The following is a 12,419-nucleotide window of genomic DNA, read 5'->3' on the forward strand; positions in this document are numbered from 1 at the left end:
TCTCCAGAAACCTCTAATCTCTCCATCTCCCCTCACCGTATCATGTGAGCAAACAGAGGAATGAGGGTGTTCACAAATGTCACCCCCACAAGCTTCCAGGCTCCTCACCCATGCTTCCTCTCCCCCCCTCTACCATGGAGAAGGCACTCTCCTCCCACCAGAAGGGAGTCTACCTTTTCCTCCCAATGTTCTAGACACAATTCCCACCCACCTGCTGGATCTCTTGGGCCATCTCCCTTCTCCCATATTTTCCTCAGCTCCCTCTCTCTGGCTCCCTCCCACCAACACTTAGGCGTGCTACAGCTTCTCTCATCCAAAAAAAAAAAAAAAAAAAAAAAAAAACCGCACACAAAACTCTTCCCTTGACTCAAATTTTCCCTTCTTCCTCCAGCCTCCAGCTGTAGCTTTAGTTCTAACTTCTCAGTCCAACTTCATTAAAAAGTGGTCTGTCCCACATCCAGACAGTGGAATATTACTCAGCGCTGAAAAGAAAGGAGATATCACGCCATGAAAAGACACAGAGGAACCATAAATGCACATTACTAAGGGAAAGAAGCCAATCTGAAATGGTTACATATTATACAGAACTCCAACTATGCCATGTTTCAGAAAAGACTAAACTATGGAGACAGCAAAAAATCATTAGGTTGCTGTAATGCTGGCTACATGGCATTCCTTATACAAAGCCAGGAATGGACACCAAGAATGATCCCTAATGTAAACTGTGAACTTTAGGAGGTTATAATGTATCGATGTAGGTTCATCCATTGTAACAAATGCACCACTCTGGTAGGATCTGATAACAGGGAGACTTCCTATGTGGGGCGCAGGGGGGTAGAGGAAATCTCTGTACTGTCCTCTCAACTCTGCTTTGAACCCAAACCTACTCTTTAAAAAAATTATCTCAAAAAAAAAAAAAAAAAAGAGGCACCTGTGCTCCCTATCTCCTCGTCTTCTCATTGATCACAACACCTGCATCTATTTCCGGGGTCCCCACTGGTCTGGCTGCTACTTCCCTTGGACACACTGGATTCTTGCCCTGCTTGGCTACTCTCTGACATCCTGACCAGTCCCTCCTCCTTAAAACATTATAGCTTCCACTGACTCCCCCTTTCTGCCTCCCTGGAAGGTTCTCCGTCCTCTGCCCATCTCCTAAACCCTGGCATTCCCCAGAGTTCTGTCCTCGTCCTGTCTACCTTCTCCCTCTACAGTGCAATTCTGTGCACAGCATCAATGTGCAGACAACTCGCAAACCTGTATCTCTGACCCCAGGATCTCTCCTCTGCTCCGCAGTCATACTTCCAACTGCCAATTAGACAAGGAGGTTCAAACATGGCACCAGCATCAGACGCTCAGTATGTTTAAGCTTGAAGGCAACATCTTTGTTTCCAAACTTGCTCTTCTCCTGGGTCCCCTACTCAGGAAATGGCATCGAAATCCTAAACCAGAAATCTACATCCCCCTCTTCTCTTTCAGCCCTGTCATCCAAACAATCACCCAGTTCTGGCAGTTCTACTCTCAGGCACTCCCACGGCTCCTTGCTCACTGTCACCACACAGTCCAGGCTGCCAGCAAATCTCTCCTGATGCTGCAACCACATCCTAATCATTTACTCAATCTCTGGTCAGGCTCCATCAAGAGTTCCCCTCTCAAGATCTACTCCAACTCCTAAATCTGACTTCCAGGCCACCCAGGACCAACCCCAGCCTTTCCCTCCATCCCTTGCCACTTCTTCCAAGCATTCTGTGTTCCAGCCAGACTGAATTTCTTTAAATTCCTGCTGCACCGATGCATGCTGCACTGCTTCCCTTTCTGGCCTTTGCACACAGGCCGCTCTCTCTTGTCTAGAACACTCATTCCCCACAGACACTCTATACTCCAGGCTAACCTCTATCCTTCAGTTCTCAAACCAAAGACCAGTTCTGGAAAGCCTGCCATGATCCCACCTCCCCACCAACCAGGCTGGATGCACCTGTTCATGGCATCATGTCCTTCCCCTCAAAGCAATCATCACACTGCATCACTGTTGCTTCCATTTGGTATCTTCCCCACCTGAGTTCCTTCGAAGGCAATCACAGTAAGCCAGAGTTTGGCAGAGCCTTGGCATAGAGAGACTTGGTAAAGTACTGAAATCATGGACACAAAGTTTACCTCATCCTTACTTCGTGAAAACATATCCCTATTTCATTAAGGTAAAAATCACAGCAGTCGGAGAAGCTAAGGACAGGGCAGAAGGGGGACTCTTGCAGTGTTTTTCAATTTTAAGCAGTGTTCTTACCAAGCTCCTGGTTTCCCAAAGCCAGACTGCCTTTGGAAAATAAAGAGGAACTTATTTTTCATATATTTTAACTCATCTAAAAGAGGAAAGTGGCAAATGTTGATAAGATTTGATGAACACAGCACGGCAGCACAGCCCCTGGTAAGACTGACTGTTACTGGGGCTAATCCCACAAAATCCTACAGTCCTTTCAAGTAATTCTTGGGGGAAATTCCTCAACGTACTTTCCTCTGGAAAGATTCACTATCTCTGCCTCCATCACCCTTGGTAAAATCTGCTTTCAAACCATCTAATATTCTCACCAAAGTACAAATGACTACAAGGATCGACCATGCCAAGTCTAAGGAGAAGTGAGCCGGTTCTAACAAGCAGAATTCCGAACATACATAACCAAACACTATGTGAGCTGATCATGACAGAGCCAAAGAATCTGGAGAAATTACAACATGGATCACATTTTAATGAAGTCCTCATATTGTCTGCAAAGAAACAAGCTATGTTGGAAAACATTGTAAATAATTTAAAACCCAAAACTTCCAAGGCAATGCACATATAAGCAACAAAGTTACAATGACCCACGGAGGTGACCTGGCACTATACACCGTTCCTGCTCAGTTTGGGTACATGAATTACACTTTAGTTTCTATTTCAGTGTGTGTTTAACTTGTAAAAAATAGGGGAATATATTTGGTAACAGAACTTTTTTACAATTAAATTTATCAGCTCCATGTTTTTGTCCCCCATTAGAGCATCAACGAAGAAGGTATAAAAACACTTCTGGCCCCATTTTACTCCTTCATCGGTTCAAGAAAGAGAATGATATATACATAGAAACTGAATAGGGGTATATCTTTATTATCTAGCATTACTGTTATGGGATTTATAGAAACGGTGACAGAAATCATTATTTACATGGAAAGTAAATAGTATCACAACGCAAGCTGAAATTTTCTTCAACAAACTGCACTAAGGCAAATGCACTACCACATCACACACTGATGTAGGCAGGAGGGCAGAGCCCAAAGCCTATATGCCCACACATCCGTGTGGTTAGAATCCACTTCCACTTATCCTCTTCAGCTTCTAAGTTTGATCTCTAGGCCTGTCTTATTAAGTCTCAGAACCAAAGTATGTCCCTTCCTACCCATCACCCCCATTCCACACCCTGCCCTATGTCCTCCCAGCCTAGTCCTCAGCTCCTCTCCTGGGGAATAAGCAAACCGTAGTGCTACTAACTTATCTCTGCGCCCCTCTCTGGCCAGGACTGGACTTGTGCCCTCACCTGTACCCAGGTGCTCACACTCTCTTAGCTGAAGCCCATCGCACTTCCTGGGATGTCATCAGGAAAGTCTGGCTGGCTTTGAACTCCTTGGAGCTGCTATCTCCAGGAAGGAGCCTTGATTTCACACTGGTGGTCAAAGTCACTACATACACACTGCACTTCACCTAGCTCTCATTCCACCCGCCTGGGAAAACTATGTTCTCCCCTCCATTGCCTTGTTTGGGGCACAGATCAGAAACACGGTCAGAGCGGCTAACTGGCACACGTGTTTAATTTGGGGCAGACTGTCCTCCAGACCCACCCTTTTTATATAGTTTGTTTTAGATAAAACCAATTCATACTCTTTGGCAGGTTATCTGAATTGCCTGTCTGACAAGATAACATATGGACAATATTAAATCTTCTAGCCCTGTCCTCCCTAGATATTGTTATCTACTTTTTACAAAGCTTTCTCTTGAGCCTCCTTAAATCAGGGCATCAGGACCTTCACTTCAGACTGTAAAGCAATGCCTAGTGCCCAAGACAAACACACAGCATTTGGATTATCCACATGTCCCTGTTCAGGTGCGGTGTTTACTCCTTGCCAGCTGCAGCATCCTCATCTTCATCCTCCCCTGGCTTCTCCAAGTCCCCATTTCTTGGAGATGAAATGCACCTTTTCCTGGGTAACTCCAGGCAGGCTTGAGGATAACCTGTGCTGTTCTCCTTTTCAAGTCAGGACCTTCTACCTGGCTGGCGGCAGAAGCCTGAAGTGAACAGACTCAGCCGGAGGCTGAGCTCTTGTAAGAATTAAGACAGCGCAGTTAATTATTACACACCCAAATCCACAGTTCAGCCTTCCTCACTGCCATAACGTCCCCGCTCAGGGAAAGAGGCTCCCTCTCCAGGGAATTCCTCACCGGCACCCGAAAACCTCACTTCCTAGGGTTCTGCCCTCCCCTCCCATATACACATCCACTCAGCCTTTCTAGGTCACAGCTGTACCTACTTTATCTCATCTGGATTAATAACCAACCAAACTGGTGTTCCAGCACAGAACTCGGCTGCTGCACGCTCAGTGGCTCCATTTTCTCCAATGTCCTTAGCACTCATTACCTCCCTAGGCTGCAGCTGAAGGAACTTATCCCAAGTGGCCTGACTTGTGTTTTGTTAACTTTTCCCCTAGACTGTTCATGTCAGTGGTTCACGTTTCAAATCTGCAGCAGTGCTGGGATTCGACTTGATGGAATTGAGAGCAACAGGGCATCATTTCCCACTCTATAAAGAAAAGAGTTTGCCAGTTTCCCTCGGGAGCGTCTCAAAAAGGTAAGGTAAAGGACGAGAAAGAGAAAGGTCGAAAACAATATGGGTATTAAGCATTCTTCTGGTACCTCTCAGACCCGAACGCGACCACGAAGGGCGTCAAGCACTGTCCTGTGCCCCTGAAGAGTCACCGCGCGTCCAGCTCCCGAGGGAAACTACGCAGGGACTAGGTCCTAGTTTAGAATTAACACCTGGGTGAGGGATGATGTCCTAACCGCTGGTGACACCAGGAAGGAAGGAATAAAGAGCGAACACAGAAGGAACACAGAAGAGAATCCCAAACACCCATTAGCATCCTCGCCTCCCCGGCATCTCCCGAACGGGCTGCCAAGCCTGGGCAGAGGCGGCTGGGCCACGTCCCCTCCCGCCGCCCGCCCCGCCACGCCCGGGCGGCGCCTCCATACCTTGCGGGAGTACGGGGGCTTGCTCAGGTGGATGCCGTCCCGGACGAGTTTGTCCCTGATCATGATCTTCAGCTTCAGTTTGGGGTAGCTCACCAGCTCCCTGCCGCGAGGGGCGGTCGTCTGGCTGCGCGGGTCCCCGCGGGGGCCCTGGGTCGGGCCGCTGCAGGGCTCCCCCCGGCGGCGGGTGGGGACGGAGACCGCGGGTGGCCCGGGAGGCACCGGCGGCGGCTGCGGCTCTAGCGTGAAATAGAGGCCGGCGGCAGCAGCGTCCTGCTCCCGCAGCCGGCGCACGGCTTCCAGGATGCGGCGGCGGTGCGCGGGCGCCAGCACCCCGATGGCGTCCAGGTCCGGGTCCCCGATCTGCTTGCACACCTCCAGGTCATCATAGCCGTTATCCACGAAGGACTCCGCGTACTGCGGGAGCTGCAGCGCTTTCAGCCACTCGTAAACTATGTTGGTGCACATGGTGGAACTGGAACCCCACCGGCAAACACCCTCCCAGCGCCCGAGAGGCACTGGCTGCACCAGTTCTGAGAACTTTTAATCCTCTCCTCCAAGGGGAAAAAGAAATCTCAGTAAAGTTTTCCTTTTAAAGAAAAGGACAGGGCCGGAGACAGAAAGCCATCAGAAGAAGCCTGAGGAGGGAGAAGCTGCAAAGCGGTAAAGTGAATTCCCCAAGCAGCCTGGAGCTCGCAGGCACTGTTGGCTGGGCGAGCCGCTCCGCTCCGCGCCGCCCCTGGATTCGCCGCCGCTGCCGCCGCCGCCGCCGCCGCCGCGGGGAGGGGCGCGCCGCGGGCGCGCGAGGGGGCGGAGGCGGGCGGGGCCCGGGCACACCCCTCGGACCCGCTGGGGTCAGCGCAGCTTTACGCTGCCCCGTACTTTCCACAGCCGGGACTGTCCCGGGGCCGCGCCCCGCATCTCAGTTCCTGGCCGCTGCAGGTGCGCGCCCCACGCCGGGGGGGGCGGCTCCTCGGCGCAGACCCGCGGCCGCCCGGGAGCGCCTCGTCTTCCCGAGTCACTGTCGTCCTCCTAGCGGGGAGGGGGTGTCTTCCAAACTGCTAGCCGTCTTGGATTGCTTTTTACATTTTTTTTTTCCATCGGCTTTCTCTAGCTGGTGGAAATCTCGGAGCTCACTTCTTCCAGAGCCTCTCTGTCTCCAGTCTGCACGCTCGCGGGCCCAAGAGCACTCCCCCAGGCTAGGTGAGGCTGTGAGGTTAAGTTCTCCTCTTTTCCTGATCTGCGTTGGATCCCCCTTCCTCGGATCCCGCCCGCAGGCCGGAGCCCAGCGGTCTGACTTCTCCCAAGGACCGCAGCTCAGCGCTCGGAGCAGCGGCGCTTTGGCTTGGCGGGTGGGCACAACGCGGGGACCGCCCGTTTCCAGCCCGCGCTGCGTGCGGCCCCTCCTCGCTGCAGCTGGGCACCTTGGGCGGCCGGAGAGGCTGGTGCTTCTATCTGACTCTTCCTTCCCAGACCCGGGGATCTGCAGAAGTTTGGGATGGGTTATATTCTCCCCTCGGCTGGTGCATTCCATATGGTCCCCCACCCGACTTTCTTCCGGATCCTCTCACCCTCGTCTCCACTGTGCTTTCCTTCCGGTTCCCACTACCACCACCCAGCATTCCGCCAGACCTGCCCGGGTGGCTATGCCCCTCAGGGACACTTGGAGGCATCCAGTCCTGGAACCTAGGGAGAGGAGCTCACGTTTCCTGCCCAGGGATCGCGTGGACATCGATTTACCACCACCCAGCTCTGGTTGAAGGAGACACATGGAAATCTCCGCCCGTGGCACTTTCTCTCTAGGGAAGAACAAAATCCACCGGAGTTTCCCCACTTGCTGCCCAATGCCTGAACAAACCGTGGGGTGGGGACCCGAGCAGCAGGTGGAACAGCCCGAGTACCTCGCCTGAGTTTCCTTAAGCGTTGATCTCTTCTTGAGCTTAAGGGATTTGGGGCTAGGTACTCGGTTTGGCAAGTTCACTTCTCCTCTCTTTTCTCGAAAGTGCTATTCTACTTTGCACCTGAGCCATTTCAGGACCTGAACTGGACACTTTTCCAGGAGTCCCCGTGGGGCGTGCCAACCGCTAGCCCCGACCTTGGAGGTGGACAACCGTGATTTCGAGGTCGTTTCCAGACCTGTGCGTTGGACGGGGAGGGAGATGCTTTTTTCCTAAATCAAAAGAGATTAACTCCTTTGGGGACGCAGACCCCCTTAAAGAATCAGATGACAACTTTGGCTCTTTTAGCCGAGAAAACCACTGATCTAGGTGCGCCCAAAGAATTCCCTATAGTTGCGGGGTGGGAGGAGAGGCTGGGGAGAGGGTGATCTGGGTCCCTAAGCCCCAGGACTCCAGGATCCCATATTAAGAACAGTTACCAGGAAGGACCTGCCAAGATCAAAACTGGTGGAGGATGGGGGGCGGTGGTGGCGGGAGTCTAATACAAAGAGCTGTGAGGCTACGTGTAGCCCGCCCCTCACCCCTGCTGGATTACCCGGGTCACCCCTGCGGGAGCTCGAGCTAGGGTCTCTGACCCGGCTGGGTTGTGTTTCTACAGCGCGCTTGGGTGCTGGAAGCAACAAGCCTTTTCCACCCAGCGCTGCTCACCGCCTCTCCCTCGCCAAAGCAGGCTCACAGTGCCCCCTTGCGATCGTGCAGCCGAATTGTAAGGCATTGCTCAATTCTGCCACCCACTCCCTCTGCCGCCACCTCCACCCGGCCCCACGGCTTATTCCGCCAAGTGAGTGAGCTTCGAGGCTTTGTATTAGTTTCCCCGCCCCCTTGTAAAATATGTTTACATCAGGTTTTCCTTTGTACCCCGACACTGTTTCATAGGGACCTTTGACTTTTAGTAGGAAAATATTCCAGCAGTTTGAATTATGCTGCCAAAAACAGAAGTTATAGCAGATATTTATTTGAAACATATTATATGCCAGACATCGACACATATCTCTTTATAGATGGCAAGTCACCCATTATCTTACCGAATAGTTTGAGGCACCAAAACACCAATTTGCCCCTCAAGATGTCACCGTTCATGGAATAAACTCAGTGCCTGTCTTCCAGCCAAGGAAACTTCCTGGTCTCCGGTGTATTTTGGGTAACATGCAGGGGAAAAAAAAAAGAAAAAATGGGCTGGTTGTAAAAGGGGAGTGCTTTTTGTTTGTAGACTGGGAACCGAAAGCTCCAGAGTTTTACAGATGTGGTTTTTTTCTTTCCCCAGTTATGTGATAAGTCCAACAGTGTTTCCAGCGTTCTTTGCTTGCTTATATACAGCCTTTTCCCCTCTGGGAGCTTGAAGCCATTCACCTTGCTTATTAATCCTCGGTGGCGGGCAGCAAGTATTTTTATTTCCCTTTTATAATTAAGGAAACTGGTTTGGGGGAAGATAGATTACTTGCCCAAGGTCATACAGTGAATCAGGGCAGAGACAAGAACAAACCTGCCATGTCAGAGCGTCTGCCCAACAGGCGGCAGTGATTCTCCCTTTATTTATGTTCAGAGTCACTATCCAATTAGGAAATAAAACATCCTGGTGCTCTCTTTGGAAGGGAAGCCTTTTATAAATTAATCAGTTGTTAATCAGTCATAAATAAAACTTACTGCTACCTCTAGAGAAAACCTACTGTCTTCTGGAGACTTTCCAGTCTGAACTAAATACTTTACCTGGAGACACTCTGCGGACATGCCTTCCACTTCTCTTGTCTCTTACACTTGCTCTAGTCTTTATGTGTGAGCCCTCAAGGCTACTGTATTTCTACTGCTTGCCTTAGCATATTGAACCTCTTACTATAGTTAGTTCCAGAGTCAACTACATGTAATCTCAAATACAGAAGTTTTCTAGGCTAAACAGGGGGTAGAGACACAAGGCTAAGGCCCAAAGTAAAACAGCCAGTTTTAAGATTTAGAACTGTAGTATTCTGGAGCCAGAAGGCCATTCAAGGTCACCTCAAGTATTCACATTTCCATGAAAGAAGCTGAGGTTCAGGAAGGTCAAGTTACTTACCTAAGGTCACACTGCTAGTTTGTGACAGATCTAGGACAAGAACCCAGTTCTGTTTCCACACATGCTCTTCACAATGCACTGCATTACCTCATTTTTGCTGTAAGCGCCTGGCTACTGTCAAAATCATTCATTTACTCATCAAATGTTTATTAAGTAGGCACTTCAGTGCCAGCCACTGAAGCAAAAAGAGAAGAGTTTTTCTTCATTAATTGGAACTGGAGAGATTTCAACATTCTAAATATGTAGAGAATAAACCAACAGTTTTTTTTGGTGTGTGAATTCACGAATTAGGAAGATTACCAAGGAGATATTTTCTTCTATCTTTAATTATTCAAATTCCATGAATTATTACATTGGCCAAAATTTGTAATTAAATTAATTTACATCCAGACAAAAGGGTACTTGAAAAAAAATAATAAAACAAGTGGCTATTATGCTTCTAGGCACAGCCGTAGAACATGAAATTAATTTACTCAACACACATTGTTGAGTATCTATAATTTTACAAGTATTTTCAAGTGGTATTGCTTTATTAGAGGTTTTTTCTTTTTATAAAAATGTTTAAAACATTTATCATGCTGATTATTATTTAGTATATTTGGGGCCAGATTTTTTTTTCCTCACAGAAGGGACTCCTTGCCTAATGAAAATCAATGAGAAAATAGACTGAAGACAAATTATTTTAGAACTGTTCCGTAATGGTAATAACTGTGGCAAAATGCCTGTTAATAATAGTGTAATAAATTAATGATAATTATATTCAAATTTTAAATTCTAAATATCAAAAGACAGCTTTTCTACTTTGCTCAGACTCTGTAACTTGACTTAAGGATCTAGAGTGAAGTATAATTTGTCTTGAAATTTTCTTGGTGCTTCCTAAGGTTTCATACTATTTTACTTTGAAGATAAATATTCGCACAAAGGGCGTGTAAAAATTAAATTCCATTAACATCTGTTAAACGTCAGTCCCCAGGGTGTCTAGGCTTGTAAAAGTCAAGGGTATATGATATTAATCTTGAAATGCAGAGTATGTCTTGCCTCTGTTTAAACCATGAGCTAAAAAGCATCTAGAAGGAGCGTGTGCCACAGGAAGAAAGGAGAATAATGGACTTGAGTGATGTAACAGGCAATCTGTTCTCCGGTGGCTGGAAGTCAGGCGTTGGGTTGGCAACTTAATTGGAGGCAGACTGGGCGGGGGCATTTGTTAATATGTCTGCACTGTATACATTATACTTGCGTGTGACAACACATATATGAAAGAAGGAGAGACACGGAGCAGTAGGGAGTAGCAGCAGGATTCCATTAGATTATTCATTACTAGTATAACAGGCCTTTCTTTCTTTAAGGAAGAAACAAAGGGTAAAAAAAAAAAAAAAAAAGTTCAAAAAGTCAGAGACCTGGAGATCACTAACAGAAAGAGCCAAGCAAGAGACTAATAGTGATAGACAATAAAATGAGAACCATTAAAAAAATCTTATCCTCTTACCTCTGGTAAGCCCAGAATATTCTGTATTTCTAAAAGCACTCAAAAAGAGGAGGGAAAGAGTAGTCCAGTGTTTCCCGAGGTAAAGATGATAGGTGAAGTATTTTATTGAGTGATAAGCAGGTCCTAGGAGGAATTTTGTTTGTTTGTTTTTAATAGAGCAGTGACAACATCAAATCCTTAACCACTAGGCCACTAGGGAACTCTAACCTTTTTTTTAAATTCTAAATCAGCAAAATTTACCACCTAAAAATTAGGTTATATAATCTCACACAAGTGAAATGACATCCATCAAAGTTATTTCAAACAAGTGTTATTTATCTAATCACACCAATGAAATCACTCAATTTATGCACAAGTGTCAAAATAGAAAAAAAATACTAGTTGTTTCCATCTAACAGTTTATTTCCATTTAGAAGTGATGGTAGCTGATTCAGTGAGGCTGCTTCCTGAGATCTATTTGGCTTCCCATGTATAGGATGCTATTGGTAGTCTCTTTTGAGACAAAGTAATTTTATGTGTTTGTTTTCGAGTCTTTGTTCTTTCTTAATTGGTCTAAATTAGCAATTGGAACATATACTCTAAAACTCTTGAACCCTTAATTTACAGGACACCTGCACATAATTGAGGCCCCTTTGGAAAGTTCAGACCCTGTTCCTTTTCCAGCTTTAAGAAAGAGGCAGGTGGATGTCTTCACAGTTTTGAAATGGTCTCTGATCTTTGAGGTTGCTTTTGATAGACATGTGCAAACACAGACCTCGTTTATGGGCGTGTTAACATTCCATCTGAGTGCAGCACCAGCTCTTTAGACCAGCAAAGCTGTGCTAACAAACCTGGGGATACTAAGTGTTTTAAATACAGCTTCAGCACTTGCTGCTTACCAGTTTCACCAAAGCCAAATTTCAGACTCTTGGGGTTGTTTAGCTATCTTGTTTGAAGGAGCCCAGACCCCCCCAACTTGGCCATGACGATGGTCTTCGTGGCATGCTCTCCACCAGTGTGTCCTGACCTCAGAGGACTTGCTGGTGTCATGACGAAGGAGAACAGGGTCTTCAGGGACCTGCCCAGAAAGAAAATATAAATGATATGTTCCTTATAGTACATCAGAACAAACTCCAAATGGAGCAGAAATTTAAAGACGAAGGTGAAACAATACACATATTAAAAGAAAACATGGGTATATTCCTCTGTAATCTAAGAGTAGGGAAACCTTCCTTAATTTTGAATCTGTCTCCAGAAGCAATGGGAAAAAAGAATGATACCTTTGGTTACATAAATATAACAACATTTGCAAGGCCAACAAATAAAATAAAAATTAAAAATTAAACTGCCATGAGCCAAATAAAAAGACAAATGATGATCCCTTGTGGGAAAATACTTTGAATTTATATGGCTATAAAGGATTGGAAAAGCTAATACAAAAAAATGTATTTTTCATTTTTTTAAAGTTTTATTGAAGCATAGTTGATTTAAAATGTGATAATTTCTGCTATACAACAAAGTGATTCAGTTATACATGTACACACATCCATTCTCTTTTGGATTCTTTTCACTTATAGATTATCACAGAATATTGGATAGAGTTCCCTGTGCAATAATACAGCAGGTCCCTGTCAGCCAATCAGTCCATATACCTCAGTGTGCATATGCCAATCCCAAACCCCCAGT

The 12,419-nt window shown here is 46.8% G+C and overlaps 1 protein-coding gene across 2 annotated transcripts in view; it reads right to left on the reverse strand.

The window, feature by feature from the left end:
- The window catches only part of SAMD5 (sterile alpha motif domain containing 5), a 406,625-nt gene extending 400,631 nt beyond the window's left edge, over positions 1 to 5,994 (reverse strand). Inside the window, exon 1 of one of the 2 annotated variants that reach the window (XM_021072102.1) lies at positions 5,267 to 5,868. In XM_021072102.1, the coding sequence (XP_020927761.1) occupies positions 5,267 to 5,731 (465 nt within the window). In that variant the 5' untranslated portion in view covers positions 5,732 to 5,868. Of the gene's footprint in view, positions 1 to 5,266 lie in introns of both variants that reach the window. The other variant, XM_005659159.3, reaches the window with a different exon arrangement.

Source organism: Sus scrofa, chromosome 1 (assembly GCF_000003025.6).
Source record: "Sus scrofa isolate TJ Tabasco breed Duroc chromosome 1, Sscrofa11.1, whole genome shotgun sequence".
Lineage (NCBI taxonomy): Eukaryota > Metazoa > Chordata > Mammalia > Artiodactyla > Suidae > Sus > Sus scrofa.